Genomic DNA, 18,079 nt, shown 5'->3' with positions numbered 1-18,079 from the left:
TAGACATTAATGGCTGTGTGTTGAGTTATTTTGAGGGGACCGCAAATTTACACTGTTATACAAGCTTTACGCTCACTACTTTACATTGTAGCAAAGTGTAATTTCTTCAGTGTCGTCACATGAAAAGATATAATAAAATATTACCTAAATGTGAGGGGTGTACTTACTTTTGTGAGATACATGTTGATCATATCCTCCCTCAATCTCCTCTTCTCAAGAGAGAATAAATACATTTCCTCTAATCTTTCCTCATAGCTGAGCTCCTCCATGCCTCTTATCAGTTTGGTTGCCCTTCTCTGCACTTTCTCCAGTTCCCTGATATTCTTTTTGTGAACTGGTACCCAAAATTGATCTGCATATTCCAGGTGAGGTCTTACTAATGATTTGTACAGGGGCAAAATTATATCTTTCTTTCTGGAGTCTATACCTCTCTTAATGCAAAAACTCATTTTGTGGAGAAGTTTAATATGTTGCACTAGATAAGTTGAAATGTTGAAAATACAACTTACTGGTATGTTTTTTAATATTTTGAGAAATGATTGACATTCCATTTTTGTGCAGTTGCTTTTCCTTGAAGTAACAGGACAGAAGCATGATTAGATGAGGGAGGTCATCACTCTGCATGTAATAGATCCACTATCCCCACTGCTGCAGGTCAAACATGGATGTCAGCGAGAGGAGAAATTTAAGTAGGACATGTACTAGTTTAATTCAATCCTTCACAGACATCATCTTTGCCTAGTGGCCATAGAGACAAGTCATCTTTTATTGCAGCAATATTCTTGATTTCTAAGAGAACTGAAGATGGTTCTCCATCTCTATCTAGTTTTAAAAGAAGAAAAGATTTTTGTGTGCTTAGCGTTTTTGCCCTTAATCTACTTATAATGTGTCTTTAAGGAGGTCAGATTATTCATTCTAAACAAATCAACCTTCCAAAGTGATGAAAATGTTCACATTGTTGGTGGGTGGAGTACCCTGTGTCAGACGCATTACAGATCAAGTCTGCTGGGTAGCAGTTACATCACCTTTGCCTCTGTTTTGATGTGTTCTTTTACAGAGTAGTATTTGGTATGACAGACAAAAGTGCTTCAAAAAACAAAATTATTTGATTAGTAAATATACAAGGCAGAACTGATTAAACTTAAGCTGGGACAGCTCTAATGCCGCGTACACACCAGCGGACTTTTCTACCGGACTGGTCTGACAGACCGAGTCCGGCGGACAATTCGACCGTGTGTGGGCTTCATCGGACTTGCAGCGGACTTTTTCAGTCGAAAATTTGACGGACTTTAGATTTGCAACATGTTTCAAATCTTTCTGACGGACTCGAGTCTGGTCGAAAAGTCAGCTCGTCTGTATGCTAGTCTGACGGATGAAAACCGACGCTAGGGCAGCTTTTGGCTACTGGCTATCAACTTCCTTATTTTAGTCCGGTCGTACGTCATCACGTACGAATCCGTCGGACTTTGGTGTGATCATGTGTAGGCAAGTCCGTTTGTTCGGAAAGTCCGTCGGAAGTCCGCTGAAAGTCCGTCGGATAGACTGTCGGACCAGTCTGGTTGAAAAGTCCGCTCGTGTGTACGCGGCATCAGGCTACAAATATTAACAGTGGGATCTTGGTGTTTAATTGATCTTATCTCATCTATGCTCATTGCCCGATGTTTTAGATACAGTGTGTTATTAGGCATGCTTTAGTTTCCTTTACATCGGTTACAGTGGAGCTGAATGTAACAAAAAGTTAGTTTTGCCACTTGAAATTGTTTTAAAACCATATGATGCAATCTAGAATGCTTCTTTAAATTTAACTTGCATGCCTGGCTTTCCCAAATTATGTAATACTGTTGTTTGTTTTTTTATTATTATTTTCAGTATCTGGAATCATTATTTCAACTACTTTTCCAACTACTTCAGCAAGTTACAGAATGTGACACAAAAATGCAGGTTCTGCATGTGCTGTCATGCGTCATAGAAAGGGTCAATGTGCAGGTGACTATCACTATTGGAATAGTTAAGATAATTATTGGAATATTAACTGGGAATATATTGCAAATGTTGTTTTTGATTTTGATGTATTTTACAAATGGAAGGATACATTGCATCAGGGTTCAACTCCAAGCCAGGTCTTGACTTCCCTGTGGGGTATATTTCTGTGGTTTTTTTTTTCTTGATTTTGTTGCATAAAGTATCATGCCAGTAGCACTGTCTGTGGAAATGAAGGTCAAAGGTCTCCTAATACAAATCCTGCTAGTCAGAACAGTACTAAGTCATACAGTGCCTTAAAAAAGTATTGATACCCCTTGAAATTTTCCATATTTTGTCATGTTACAACCAAAAGCGTAAATGCATTTTATTGGGATTTCATGTGATAGACCAACACAAAGTAGCACATAATTGTGAAGTGGAAGGAAATTGATAAATGGTTTTCAACATTTTTTACAAATAATTATGTGAAAAGTGTGCATTTGTATTCAGCCCCCTGAGTCAATACTTTGTAGAACCACTTTTCACAGTAATTACAGCTGCAAGTATTTTTGGGGATGTCTTTACCAGCTTTGCACATCTAGAGAGTGACATTTTTGCCCATTCTTCTTTGCAAAATATCTCAAGCCCTGTCAGAGTGGATGGAGAGGGTCTGTGAACAACAATTTTCAAGTCTTGCCATAGATTCTCAATTGGATTTAGGTCTGGACTGTGACTGAGCCATTCTAACACATGAATATGCTTTGATCTAAACCATTACATTGTAGCTCTGGATGTATGTTTAGGGTCGTTGTCCTGTTGGAAGTTGTACCTCCACCCCACTCTGAAGTCTTTTGCAGACTCTAACAGGTTGTCTTTTAAGATTGCCCTGTATTTGGCTCCATCCATCTTGCCATCAACTCTGACCAACTTCCCTGTCTCTGCTGAAGAAAAGCATCCTCACAACATGATGCTGCCACCACTATGTTTCACGGTGGGGATGGTGTGTTGAGGGTGATGTACAGTGTTAGTTTTCCGCCACACATAGTGTTTTGCTTTTAGGCCAAAAAGTTCAATTTTGGTCTCATCTGACCAGAGAACCTTCTTCCACATGTTTGCTGTGTCCCCCCACATGGCTTCTCGCAAACTGCAAACGGGACTTCTTATGGCTTTCTTTCAACAATGGCTTTCTTCTTGCCACTCTTCCATAAAGGCCAGATTTGTGAAGTTCATGACTAATACTTAAAATTAGAAGAAAAGAGGTTTAACCTTAACCACTTCCGGACCGCCCTCTGTCGTTTTACGATGCTACTTTGAAGAGGAATACTGTTGTTATGGTAGCAGCTAGCTACCATAACGCCAGTATCCTCTTCTTCAGCGGGCGGTCCGCTTTAAGATAAAAGTGGTCTCTGTGGCGGATTCACTGCGAGATCACTTTTATCTGTGGTGGGAGAGGGGCCCCCCTCCCGCCGCTCTCCGGCGCTTACCAGAGCCATCGGTAGCGGCAGAAGCGATCCGATCCTCTCCCTAGCCTGACATGGAGACGAGTGAGGGGAAGATGGCCCCCACCCGTCTCCATATCATTGCTGGGCGGAAGTGACATCAAAATGTCACTTCCGCCCAAAGCTCTAAAGGGGACATTTTTTTTTTTTTTTTAAAAGACATGAAAAAAAAAAAAATTTCTTGCATTTTACTGGTCTTTTTGACCCCAGATCTCATATTTTAGAGCCTCTTTCATCCTTTTTTTCTATATGTGAGTAGCGCGCGCATAAGAAAATGGTGTTCAAACCACACATGTGAGGTATCACCACGATCGTTAGAGCGAGAGCAATAATTCTAGCTCTAGACCTCCTCTGTAACTTAAAACATGCAACCTGTATTTCCTTTTAAGATTCTAGCTTGTATCATTCTTTGTCATAATAGTTTCCTGTATAAAAAAGGCATACCTTGGGAAACAATTAATTTTAATTGTAACTTTATACATTTTTTTAAGCAATGATCTAAGAGGATCATGAAAGGTATTGGTTCTGCCAGGGTTATAGAAGTACATTTCTGAAAGTTCTTAGGGTCTTGGGGTCTTGATGCTATAGCTGGTTAACATCATTCAATTCTGCTAATATTTTAAATGACTGCACCTACCAGGAGATGGCTAATGATCTTACACAAATTGTTTTAAAGTTTAGTAATTTGCAGGTAACACTGTGACGGGACAGATGGAACTGTACAACTTTCTTTCAAAAACACTTATTCATGTATTCCTATTGTGAACCTTGCTATTAAAACATCTGGTGTATAGCATTGATATACTCTAAATATATAGATAATTTTATGTAACTTGTATGCACCTGTTTTAGGCCTCTTAGCTCTCCACACTGCAAAATAAGGAAGCCATGGGTTGTCTGAAATAAAGATTCGAGAGCAATGAATCAATACAACTGTATGGGTTATGGTGATAGGGGCGAAAATCATCTTAACTTCCACTAACATATTTCAAAATACTGCTTTACCTTCTTACAATCAGAAGTATTCTCATATAACCACTTCCATAATAAAAACACTGAGTTTTCTTCTCTGTTTAGAATAAGGGATACCGGTTATGAGTTTGTGATGGACGTGATGTTGTGAATGCTTTGTTTTTAAGTTAAGCTGTCATGATAAAAAAATGAGTTACCCTTTTTTCATGAAGAATTGGTTTGCCCATTATCCAAAAAGGAATGCTTAGCACACACCAGTGTTAATTTTTGTCAAATTTCGATTGAGTTTTAGTCATAGTCCTTTGACTAAAATGCCATAGTTATCTGAATTGTTTTAGTGTTAGTCATATTTTAGTTTACTAAAATAGTGTTAATTTCGTTGACAAAAATAACACTGGTACACACGTTATAGATATTGGACGAATGTCTATTTTTTGCAATAGGTTACTAAAATTACGAAAATTCTCAGAATACAACTTTGGAAGTAATGTAATGTATTATAAAATTGTTCATTCTGTTATCGTACGAGAAAAATGTTTGTGCTTGTCCCTTCGATAATTTTTACATAAACTGTCATGATGGGCTCTTGAAAGCTGTGTACTAATGATCAGATTTAGTACTCCATCGCTCCAAAAGCAGTATTTTTCATCCGATTTTCTCATCTTGTGTACTAGGCACAAGAAAAGGCTTTTAAATATGAACACCCGTAGTAAATTGAAGCTGAAATTATAGAAACACAGGAGTTGCTATTACCATTTTTTATTAACTTAGCAGTTCAAATGTGACCATGTTTATCCTGCACTTTCAAATACCATCTTGTCCATGGTCATTGACCTAGTAAATAGTGAATTCAACTGATGAGCATGATGACTTAGAAAATACAGTTCTGTAGGTAGAAAGTACAGGTACTTAGAGGAGTACATATACCTGCAACAGCCTCCATATTTCTGCGGTTAGGGCTGAATTAAGGACGTATCTACCACGAGGCAAACAAGGGCAGCATTTTTCAGAGGGCTGCCCCCAAACCCTCACCCCCTCGCCATCCATGCAAATAATCGGAAAGAAATCTGGAGTGATGTCACAGAAGTACAGGGAAGAAAGCTGTGTGGAGCTCACACACTCCACTGACCATGGGCGGAGTCAAGGCAGGCACTGCCCTAGGGCCCCTTGAGAGGCTCATGGGAGGACTAGTGGGATGGATGGAGTAAACGGGCTGATCTTGTGAGGAGAGAGAGAGAGGCTAAGACAGCCCGAGGAGGTGGACACACTCTGAACCGGTGAGAGAATTCAGGGCAGGGGTGGGCATCGTTTCAGCAGCACCAGCGACAAGTAGGCTGCATGTGGGACTTGCTTTACTCATGTCCCTTGTGTCAGTGAGAACAGCGACTCCAAAACTTTTCCTACACTGCTATTTACAGCAGGGATGTCTTGTTTCATCCAAATGCAGCTAGAAGCTGATTCGTCTACTGCCCTGTCAATCAGCTCTGCACCTACCTCCTCCTTAAGTCCATGTTGTGCGGGAAGTACAGTCTGGAGAATGAAATGTCTGCTGGAGCAAGGGTGGTAAGATCCATTGGCCCCTCTTGTCATAGTTGTACTCTGAACCCTGTTTTTACCATCAATGGTAAACATATGTGCAGAGGGGGTACAGCAATGCAACATATGTGTAGTGATGGAACATGTGTACAGGGAAGTACAGTGATGGAACATGTGTACAGGGAAGTACGGTCATGGAACTTGTGCAGTGATGGAATATGTGTACAGGGAAGTACAGTGATGGAATATGCGAGGTAGAGGACCGTGTGTGTGTGTGCACACTGTACTTAATATAATAGGGGGCCCCTGTGTGTTCTGAGCCCTTGTCATGTCATGTGGATCAGGGGGACTGCACTCTTATTTTGAGAGACTCCTGTGTGTCCTTAGGATGGAGGGGCATTGTACTTATAATGGGGACCACCGTGTGACCTCAGGATGGGGAGCTCAGTCCATCTTATAGTGGGGAACCTCCTGTATGACCTGAGGATGGAGGCTTTGTACACCTTGTAATGAGGCACACATTTGTAACCTGAGAATTGAGACTTATTGTGCTTTTACAAGTGTGCATCCCCTTTTTTTCCCTGAGTGGGGGCTCTATGTGCCTTATAATAAGGGGTCCACTCTGTGACCTGAGGATGAGCATATACTCTGCACTTTACAATGGGGAGAGAGGGAAGTGTGGGGACACAAGGTGTCTCTCTCCCCCCACCTCTTTCCCTCCTCCATCTCCCGATCTCCACTTCTTTCTCCCCCCCTTCCCCCCCTTCCCCCCCCTACTCCCCCCTCTTCCCCCCCCCCCTACTCCCCCCTCACTCTCCACCCCTTCTACCTCCTCTTCTTCCATTTGCCTCCTTCATATTCCTTTCTTTTCTCCTAGCTGGGGGGGGGGCAGCACTGTGACAGACTAGCGGGGGGTGGTTGGAGGGGTGCACTGTGGCAGTCCTCCAGAGACCTTGCATAGCAACCAGAAACTCGCATAGCAGATGGTGGTATGCCCAAAATACACCAGTGGGCTGAATGCCAAGCTGTTGTGACAAGGAAAGTTCTGGCACTTTCCCAATGGTGCTAATTTTGCACACTTTTTCCTACCTTATTCCTATCAAACAGTAAGGCATCCCATTATAGTGGTGGTCCAGAAGCAGCAAGCGAGTAGGTATCGGAGCTTTTCTTGGGAATTTGCCCTATGACTGCTGGAGGTATATGCCCTTCCAGGTGCATTTCTATGTGCAGGCTTTTGGAGACTGCTGGAAGTATGTGCATTTTTAGGTGCTGGATGTATGTGCACGTTCTAACAGCACCTTTTTTTTCCTCACAGAATCTCTAAATCATTGAGCAGTATTCACCCCATATTTCTTGATGACAGGTTCAAAAAGCAGATCTGTCTTTAACGATTGTAAATGTAAATTACAACCCATTTTTAGTCTTTGGTTTGACTTGCAATGTTTGTATTTAGCATTGTGTATTGATGACCCATCTGTGACAGAATATTTTTACAATTTTTGATCCAGATCCGGCCCTTCGTTGGTTGCCTAGTCCAGTACCTACCTGTGCTATGGAAACAGAGTGAGGAGCACAATATGCTACGATGTGCTATACTAACAACACTGGTTCATCTGGTAAAGGTAAATGACAGGAGAGGTTGATGCTCTCTTTAAATAAATACTTTATTCCCCTCAGATGATTTATCATACCTCATATTGCTACAAATTGTGATAGTACTAAATATAGTCATAGGCTTTTTACTTTCATCTGGCATACTTCTTGTCATGTAATTATGAAGGAGTGGCATTATCACCCTAGGGAAGTTACAGGAAGTTAGGATCTCACTGGATTTCTGGCAGGATCAATTGTTTTTTGTTTTTTTCTTGCTGTTGTCAAACACATATAACAAAATGTTTTAATGGTATAAGTTTGTTGTTAGGGTTTACATGCATTTTAAAATCACAGGATCCAGTAAAATATAAAGTATCTTCCATGGAAAATGTAAATAAATTAAAATTCAGTGATGGGTTCAGTGCTCATGTAAAATACACAGTTACTAAACTCTGAGTGTTACGATCCCTATATTATCAAGTGGTACATCTTTTCATATGTAAATGTATGCAAATGTAATATAGTCAGAGATATAGTAAGGTTAATGTTACATGATGTAGTACAGCGATAAAGCCCACACATACAGTATATGCATAAACAGTGAACGGTGCATTTAATGCTTTTATTTGATTTTGGGAACAGGGCTTAGGTGGAGACAGCCAGAATTTATATCCATTCCTGCTTCCTGTAATTCAGCTGAGCACAGACGTGTCCCAGCCACCACACATCTACCTCCTGGAAGATGGCCTGGAATTATGGTAAGCTGCTTGAAATATGAATGTTACCTTGCCGCATCAGTCAATAGAAGCGTCTGAAAATAGTGCAGCTTCCACATTTGATTATTGCAATGATTATTTTGTCTCTGCTGAGAAAAAATATGATTATTTCATAATTGTCTAAGTGTGTATCTTATAACACATTCCTATTTGTACATTTGAATTATTTAGATTTTTTTTTAACCTATCTGTAATAAAACTATGGGTTCCTTCCTGACAGTCTGACATCTGTTCCCTCTTCACTGTGTTGTCCAACAAACTAGATTATACGTTCAGTTTCCTGTAAGCATAAAACTATTATTTAGAAAATTACTTATGCTGCGCTGTCTCCTAACATTAGTTCCAACAAATACTTTTAAAATGCCAATAATAAAAAAATATGTTATTGATAATAAAGGAACCGTGATAAACTAACAAAAATTATAATATATTCCAAAGCTGCATATAGGATTTTGATTGCTGTAATGTGTAATAATAAATTCTGTGTTAAGTGTCACATTCCACAGACAAAATAAAATAATAAAACAATAAGCAAACTAATAAAAGTTATTTATATATATATATATATATATGGTGCCACAAACGTGAATCATAAAGTGCTATAGTGCATATAACAGTGACACGCTAATCAAACGCAGATCAGTCCAACATAATCGGTATATAGACCTTATTAAAGGTAAAATGGTGACTCCATAAAAACATGGAAATAACGTGTTGCAGTGTCCACACTCAGGTGCTCCCCATCCTCAGGCAATGGGCACTCACCTTAGAGCGGCCAATGCCTGAAGGTGGGGAGCACCTGAGTGTGCCCATGATCCGGAAACTTTGCAAATCGCAGGACGCCCTTGCGATCCCTGTTACTTTGAATGGCACCAAATTGTCGGCCGATAAATTACGGTAAAAGAAGTTCTTGTACTTTTCTTTGGACGTCCCGTGATTCTGTTTGCATGATTTTACTGCGATTTTACAACGATTTGTTGGGCGACAATGGTGGCAGAATCGCATCGCCATTTGGTGCCATTCAAAGTAATAGGGATTACAAGGGCTTCCCGCGATTTGCAGCGTTTCCGAATCCTGGTCAGAATCTTGTTGATTGTGCGTGGAAATCGGAACTCCATAGTGTGAATGGGGCCTTACTGACACTGAGTGAAAACTACCTAACTGCCACTGACATCACCAGTGACACTAATACAGTGATAATACTATACACTGTCACTGTACTAATGCCTATCAATGTGTAATGTGTGTTTTATGTGCTGCAAGTACTGATCAGATGCCGATCGGACGATGTCTTTCTGGCATGCCCATTCTACAGAGGCTGGATAGGCTGCTGCACACATGGGCCCGAATTTCGGACGGTTTCTGTGTATTAGGCATTTGATATGTCTGGTGCTGCTTTCAGTTTCCAGAGACACACTGACAACCCACAGGATCACTAGATAGGAAGCGGATCAGAAATGATCTGTTATCCATAGTAGTCCAATTGTTTGTGTCATTTTTCACAGAGAAATAAAGATGAAGCTTTGTTGGTTGCTTTGAACAAAATCACTTCTGCCCACTTCTTTCCACTTTTATCCAGTTTTTCTGTCAATCGTATTAGGGTAAGTAGATTGTGAAAATGTGTCAGTTCTCTGACTTGCTGATCCTCAACCTGAACTCTAAGCAAACAGCTAAAATAATATCCTATTTAACCTTTGCTAGTATAAAGCTGGCCATGCACTAATAGGCTGAATGAAAAGGAAAAAAAAAAACTTAACCATTTCCTTCATACCTTTACATTTCCTGCTGCAGCTATTGTATTTTGATCATTGGCCCTGTCAGCTCTCAGAATACTTGAGGCAATTTTCCATCTGGCCCCTTCGATTTTTCATTTAACCACTTAAGGACTAGCCTCGTTTTGAGATTTTGGTGTTTAAAACAGTTTTTTTTGCTAGAAAATTACTTAGAACCCTAAACATTATATATTGTTTTTTTTCTGACACCATAGAGAATAAAATGGCAGTCATTGCAATACTTTGACCACCGTTTTTATATGCGGGCTCTACTCACGTATGCGTTCGCTTCTGCACGCGAGCTCGCCGGGACAGGGCGCTTTAAAATTTTTTATTTTTTTCTTATTTATTTTACTTAATTTTATTTATTTTTTCACTGTTTTAAAAAAAAAAAAATTGTGTCACTTTTATTCCTATTACAAGGAATGTAAACATCCTCTTAAATATGAAATCTGGGTTCAAAAAGTCCTCAGATCTCAATTTTGGACTTAAATGCAATAAAAAAAAAAATGTTTGTCATTTGAAAAAATGACTGAAAAAATGGCCCTTTAAGACGAATGGGCGGAAGGGACGTTATGACGTCGCTTTCGCGTTGCTATGGTATGGAGACGGGTGAGGCCATCTTCCCCTCACTCATCTCCATACCCGGCCACGGACAGGTCCCGATCGCCTCCGCCGATGCCGTCGGTAAGCGGCGGAGGGCATGGCAGGAGGGGGGTGGCACCGATAACGGTGATCTTGCGGCGAATCGTAAACATGACCGGCTCCTGAAGAAATGGATACCACGGTTGTGGCAGCAGCTGCTGCCGTTACCGAGATATCCATCTTTAAAATGCCGACATATATGTACAGGAGCCGGTCAGCAAGTGGTTAAGGAATGTTGTATGGGAGGCGGCCACCCACTGAGACAATTTGCATTTTGTATGGCCAGCATCAGTGCTCCTGTGCTAGGTATACCATTAGCTAATTTCCAGACAGATGCAGAAAGCCATGCTAGTTGTATTTTACCATACCGTTATTAATTTTTAAAGGAATACCACCACTACATTAAATTGTGATTTTTAAATCTGCTTGGTGTTCAGCTTTAAATTTCGGTGTAGCTCACTTCCCAAGTTCAACAACTTCTATCTTCTGCATCTCCGCACTGCTATGTTTCAGCTTCATATAAACCTGAGAGGTATTCTACACCCTCAAACCTAGTACACATGGGCTGAATGTCGGGCAACATCGGCCGATTCAATAAAAACTGTCTGACATTTGGTCCGTGTGTATGGCAGCCGATCCGACGGAAGCCATTTTGCTGACTTCTGTCGAAGGAGCATGCTGGAAAACCAGCATCCGACCAGCTCCCAATCTGCGCTCTGAGCCAATGGCGTTCCCCAGTCAGAACACAATAGCTCAGCAGGGGAGATTGCTGTACTGAGGTTGAACGAGAAAAAAAACTGATAGTGTGTACCTGGCTTTACCTGTAGATCTTGGAAGTGAATTGCATTGGCACTGATGGCCAGTGTACTGGGCAATCAGGGCTACACCCTTTAGTTGTATTTGCATAATACATTCACTGCACAGTTCATGTTATAGGAAGCATAAATGTTGCTGCTGTGCCACCAAATTAAACATCTTGTTTTCCAGTGGTCTGTTCGCAAGACAGATGAAAACCAGTGATTTTAACAGGACTAAGACCAAACCGTTACATTCAAGGCATGCCATGAATGATAACTTTCACAACTGCTCTGTGTTGCTATGGATATTTTTGTGTGAGTTTATAACATAGATATATGTGAGTTGTTAGATTTTAAGACCATGTGCTGTTTGCAGTCTATGAATATTGTTTTCTGCAGTTCTATGTGCAGTTTTTTTGTTAATAGTATTAATGCACCACAGAGGTCTAAGCTTCCTTGACTTTTACCACAAGAACCTTTTAATAGACACCAAGCAAAACATGCTCTCAACGCAACTGTCAAGCCATCAAATGGCTGGTGTCAAAGCTGATCGCACGTGCAGCACAATGGCAACTGCAGATCAAACAGAGGCTAAGAAGGCAACTTTCTTGGCTGTAAACTTTGTACAGGATAGGAGGGTGTAGCTCTACTTTACAGTTTCTTGTAACATGCATCTCTTTCTTACATGCCTGCTTATTGTAGCCTACTGCAGTCAAATGTCTTGTACTGTGACAGCTCTTTTGTAATGTGGCCCCTCTGGCTTGTAACATAGCAGAACTGAAGTGTGCTTTGGGTAGGGTTGTGAGTACAAATGTTACTGGCCTGTGTTAGAGTACAAGTGGATTTCAAAGAAATTTGATGATGGCAGCTTCCCACTAGCCTCACATTTTAGTCAGTGACAGTGAAGAAGTATATTCTCTTTTCCAGTGCAGCCAGTCAGCCAGTCGTGTGTTCTAAATAATAATAAAAACAATGTTAAAAATGGATCATTTGACATGGGCAGAAGACCTCTTCCATTCACCCTTTAAATCTTATACTCTTCTCTGTGATCATTTTTAAGAAAAAAATTGTGTCTTTTATCGTTGTGGACAAAATATGATTCCTTTATGCTTGTTATACTTCAGTGGTGCATGTGTCTGAATCTATACATCTAGTATCAGAAGTGCATTTTTCCTCTAGGATTTCTTCAATCCATATTTCATATTTGCAGAGTGCAATAATGTCATAGCTATCGAAGAGTCATATTGCCCATGTGAGTTATGTGCCTATTTTCTGGGCTGTTTTGCTCTGTATGGTGACAAATGCTTTCACAGTGAGGCGTCTTAGGTCTTTCTTTTTTCTCTTCCAGCAACTAGCATTCAGAATGTAAATAAATTATCCAGAAGATTTATATTTGCAATCAGTAGTAATGAATTGTGATTTGTGTATTATGCACAGGAAGCATTTAGCAGCAACTGACCTCCAACAGCCAATTTGAATCACTAAAGGGTCATTTTTTTTGTGTGAGATCTGCGTATTGCTTTCAGCCTGCCTTTTAAATTATTTAATTTGTTTCTTTGAGGTTTCTAGAATTGATTTGGTTGTCTTAAAATTTGATCTTGTTTTTTATGTGACTAAGAGAGCTATTTCTTTCATTTTTATGGAAACATTTTACAGTTTGGAAATGCAGATTTATAATAATATCCCATTAAGTTTTGTTAAGCATTGATACAACAAATATATTTTATAATTTAAACAAAAACTATTTTTTTTGATTGACTGATCTTTCAAGTTATAATGTGCCCTCAAGTTATTGGCAGCTGAGGGAATATATTCTCTCAATAGGACCTGATTTATAAAGATTCCTTTTTTTTTAATGGACATGACTATTTATACCACACCCTGCATTTTGAGGCCAGTTGAGCCCTGAATGTTGCATTGTAGGAAGATAGTCACACATTCTTCCTACACTTAATGCAGGGCTCAACATTTCAAGTCCTGAGCTACTAGGCAGGCCTCAAGGGTTACTCGCCACCAGTTGCCCCACCAAATCCCCCCCCCCCCCGTCCCTAATTCTGCCCCTTAATACGCCCTCATAAATTATCTCATGATATGACACTTAAATGTTTTATGCAGAATTAAGTTATACAAATAAATATTAACAACAACTTTATTCATGCCCAATAATGCAGCCTACCTGTGTCCATCAATGCAGCCTCACCTGTGTCAATCAATGCAGCCTGCCCATGTCCATCAATGCAGCTTGCCCGTGTCCATCACTGCAGCCTGGCCGTGCCCACCAAGGCAGCCGTGCCCACCATGCAGCCCGTGCCCACCATGCTGCCTGCCTGTGCAGGGGAAGAGAGGAGAGAAACACGATCTCCGCCCAGATGGCGGGGAACACAGCCATAACAGCTTTCATTTCAATTGCTGCGTTCCCCGCCGCTCGCCATCACATACAGCCCCCTCCTCCTGGCCAAGGAACTTTGATAGACAGATCAAAGGTCCCGGGATTGGACGGATGATCTGTCTATCAAAGTCCCAGGACCAGGAGGAGGGGCTATATGTGACAGTGGGAAACACCGCAATTGAACTGAAAGCTGATATCGCTGTGTTCCCCGCGCTCTGATCATCCGGGCGGCTCTCCTCTCTCTTCCTCGCTGGGAGAAGGACTCCCATTCGACCCAGGCTGCCGGTGGTGCTCACCCCCCCCCCCCCCCCCATTGCTCCCAGGCAACCCTTCCTCGCCAGCCCTCAAATTCCACTTGCAATATGTGAGCAGGCGAGTGGAATTTTTGAGGGCTCTTTATTGTGTACCTCAAGGTATTTTTTTGAGGACTGTTTATTGTTTACCTCAAGGCATAGTTTTGGATAGGTAACCCCAGTTTTTATTGCTGTCTGAGATTCACCCTCTCTATTTTGCTTACCATTGTCTTTGCAAATGAAAATAAAAGACAATCCCAAATTTTGGGTTTACACCAAAACAGTAATATAGGCAAAATCCTCCAATGGGCACACTAATTCTGGTGGCATCTGTGATTCTCTCACTTTGGGAGGGTTTTTTCTCATACTTCCAGTTTTGGCTGTGGTACAGGAAGTGAAGGGAATCTCCCCATGAGACACACATGGCAAAAAAAAAAAAAAACACGGCAAGGATTATAACCCTCACTCTACCCAAAATGAAAAAAGTTTTGCCTTTAGTTCTAGTTTAAGTCAGACCCTGGCCTTTAGTTTAACTTTAAAGTGCTTCTAAAGGCAGAACGTTTTTTTGCCCCAATGCAGTAAGGTAAAAAATCTCCTGTAAGCAGCCCCCCCATGCTTGTGTGGGCCTGATTTCAATTGAGCTGATTTCAGCTGTTTCTGAGCTGGCTCAGAAACAGCAAAAAATTTTGTTTTTCTACTACTCCTGCGATTTAGAGACAAGGCTATATATGGACCAGACTATGGCTCTTGGTGGCTGGGAAGGCCAACCTGGTCAAAATGATTCTGCTGCCCCAATTGTTATATCTTCTCTGAAACTCCCCTGTGGTTATCCCAGGGGCAGTTCCAGAATTAGATTGGAGCAATTGCAGAAGCCTAAAGATGGAGGGGGGCTAGCCTTCCTGAACCCATGGCTTTACCACTTAGTAGGGTTGCACCGATACCAGTTTCGGTGGCAATACTAATTTGCAGCGGTATCGGTACTTGTGCAAACACTTTGATACCCAAAACCGATACCTTCTGGCTCGGTTCTTTTAGCTGTCAGCGGAATTTCCCCGCTAACAGCTGGAATGTAAAGAAAAGAATGAAATGGTTAGACACCGCCCTTAGCTAGTACAAATTCAAACACGATTAACATAAATAAGCGAATTAAACATTTCAATTGTTGTAAACGTCCCACTTTTGTGACATAAAGTGCTCGTGGGTTGGTAAATAATTCATGCTCCAATACTCAGTGTTCAGACAGAGGTGCCCCACATGGATGTACACTCACCCCTAAACGTTGACCACCTATAGCTAGAGTGGTCACTTGCGCTTTGTGGGGAATAGAGACCCCTAGATGGTTATTCCAAGGTCAGTTGTATTTAGGATAATCCTCCATGGATGGGGAGAAAAAAATGACAGAAGGGGGCACCCATAGTGTAAAACCGTAATTTATTTAAAAATTCAAAATAAAACATATGGGATGCACACGGTGGTTTGGTGCCGTTGCCTGGCACCTGCTGTGATTAGCATGTGTTTTTTAGAGTGTGATCCAGCCAGTCTCCATTGGATGCCGCTCTATTGCCTTATAAAGAAAATAATGCTGGCAATTATTGGTGTTTAAGGAGTGGGGCCGCCGTGTCCTTAACCACCAATGACATTTCAGCTGTCCGAGTGTTCGCGAGAGCCTGGGGTTGCAGCAGCAATGTCCTCTAACATGTCCCCCAGGATTCTACCAGCAGGAACTGAATAAGACCTTGTGGGAGGTGCCCGAGAGATACCAGAACCTGAGTGGCGTGGGCTCTGAGGCTTATAGCTCGGTGTGGTGAGTAGAAAGTATTTGCCGGGCGGTGCGAGTTATTGCTCCCCGTGCATGTCCTTCTTACCCAGCTCCCTGCAGCCGTGTGCAGCCTACCTACCCTGAGCCAGCACTGTATTACTGGGGATTAGGACAGGACCGTGCACGCCTCTCTGCCCTGCAGTCTTCAGGAGAAACTTCCATCGCTGCCTGTCATTGCAGCTGTGTGAGTCCTGCAGGCTCTGCACACACAAACTTTACCATAGAGAAGTGCTGGGCTGGATGCACAGGGGCAAGAGGTATGGAGCAATCACAGGTTGTGCAAATACAACACACTTCTTCTAGAGGCTTTCTGGAGCATCTGATGTCAGCCTTTGATTGTCCCTGACAGATGGGGGCTGTTAGCTGCAGACCTTCACCGAAGGCTTTTCTTTCAAGTTGGGCTATGCAGTGCCCTGCAGAAGTCTGCACACACCCATGGCTAGTTCTTGGTTTTTTTTTTTTTTTGCACTTGTTAACCAAACGTACCAGAATGCCAAAATAGTATTTTTAGAAAGCTGTCTCAGCCCTGGTTCACACCAGTGTGATTTGTCATGCAATTTGACAAGTTGCACCCTATTTTCGGCATTGAAACTGTTCAAATCTTTGCGACCCTGAAAAAGGTTCTTGCACTACTTTTCTGTGATTTCATTGCAACTTGCCTTGACTTCTGTTAAATGAAGTTGCAAGCAGCAATGAAATCGGAGCTCCAAATCGCACTGATCTGTGGCTTTAAAATTGTGCAATATCAAAGCCACACTGGTGTGAACTAGGGCTAAACATCCTGACTTCGAGAAGAGTTTATCCCCTTCATGACCAGGCCATTTTTTGCTTTTCGGCGATGCGCTACTTTAACTAGTTACAGACCAGCTGCCGTTGTTGTACTGCGGCAAGTTGGCTCCCCTGCGCGAATCGCCGTCATTGTACGTCCAGCGCGTACAGGGCAATCACGCGTGCCCGTTTGCTAGCAGGGAGCCAACCACAATCACTCCAGAGACGGGCAGAACGGGGATCTCTCAGTGTAAACAAACAGATCCCCGTTCTGTCAGGGGAGTAGAGTGAGCTCTGCTGTTCCTAATGATTAGGAACAGTGATCTCTCTCCTCCTCCAGTCAGCCCAGCCCTCCATACAGTTAGAAACACCTCTCTAGGGAACACTTAACCGCTTGATCGCCCCCTAGTGTTAACCCCTTCCCTGCCAGTGACATTTATACAGTAATCAGTGGCTATTTTTAGCTCTGATCGCTGTTTAAATGTCAGTGGTCCCAAAAAAGTGTCAAAGTTTCACATTGTCAGCTAAAAATCGCAGATCACCGCCAAAAAACTAAATAAAAAATGCCATAAATCTATCCCCTATTTTGTAGACGTGATAACTTTTGCACAGACCTAGCAATATACGCTTATTGCAATTTTTTCACCCAAAATATGTAGCAGAATACATATTGGCATAAACTGAGGATGAAACTCATTTTTTTATAATTTTTTTAATTGGGATATTTGTTATAGCAAAAAAGTAAAAAATAATGTTTTTTTTTTTCAAAATTGCCGCATTTTTTTGTTTATAGCTCGAGAAAAAAAAAACGCAGAGGTGATCAAATACCACCAAAAGAAAGCTCTATTTGTGGGAAAAAATGGACATACATTTTGTTTGGGTACAGCGTCGCACGACCGCGCAATTGTCAGTTAAAGCGATGCAGTGCCGTATCGCAAAAAATGTCCTGGTCATTAAAGTGGCAAATCCTTCTGGTCTTTACGTGGTTAACAGGTAATTACGTGGTCATGCGACACTGTACCCAAACTAAATTTATATAATTTTGTTTACATGAAAAGAGCTTTCTTTTGGTGGTATGTAATCACTACTGAGTTTTTTTTTTTAGATAAATTTATATCATTTATTTTTTTCACACAAATATAGCTTTCTTTTGGTGATATTTGATTACCACTGGGTTTAAAAAAAAAAAAAATATTGATACTCAGTGTTAAAAAAAAAAAAAATGGTATTGTGCATCCCTATTATGTAGCATCCCAAT

At 41.3% G+C, this 18,079-nt stretch overlaps 1 protein-coding gene across 1 annotated transcript in view; it reads left to right on the top strand.

Annotated features, from left to right (window-relative positions):
• Positions 1-18,079, top strand: part of IPO11 (importin 11) — a 677,548-nt gene that overhangs the window by 274,999 nt on the left and 384,470 nt on the right. Inside the window, 3 exon segments of the mRNA XM_073623616.1 lie at positions 1,870-1,986; positions 7,478-7,591; positions 8,205-8,320. Coding sequence (XP_073479717.1) covers positions 1,870-1,986; positions 7,478-7,591; positions 8,205-8,320 — 347 coding nt within the window.

Source organism: Aquarana catesbeiana, linkage group LG01 (genome assembly GCF_042186555.1).
Source record: "Aquarana catesbeiana isolate 2022-GZ linkage group LG01, ASM4218655v1, whole genome shotgun sequence".
In the NCBI taxonomy this organism is placed as follows: Eukaryota; Metazoa; Chordata; class Amphibia; order Anura; family Ranidae; genus Aquarana; species Aquarana catesbeiana.
Note: the sequence above shows the minus strand (reverse complement) of the source record. Positions and strands in the feature narration are given on the sequence as shown.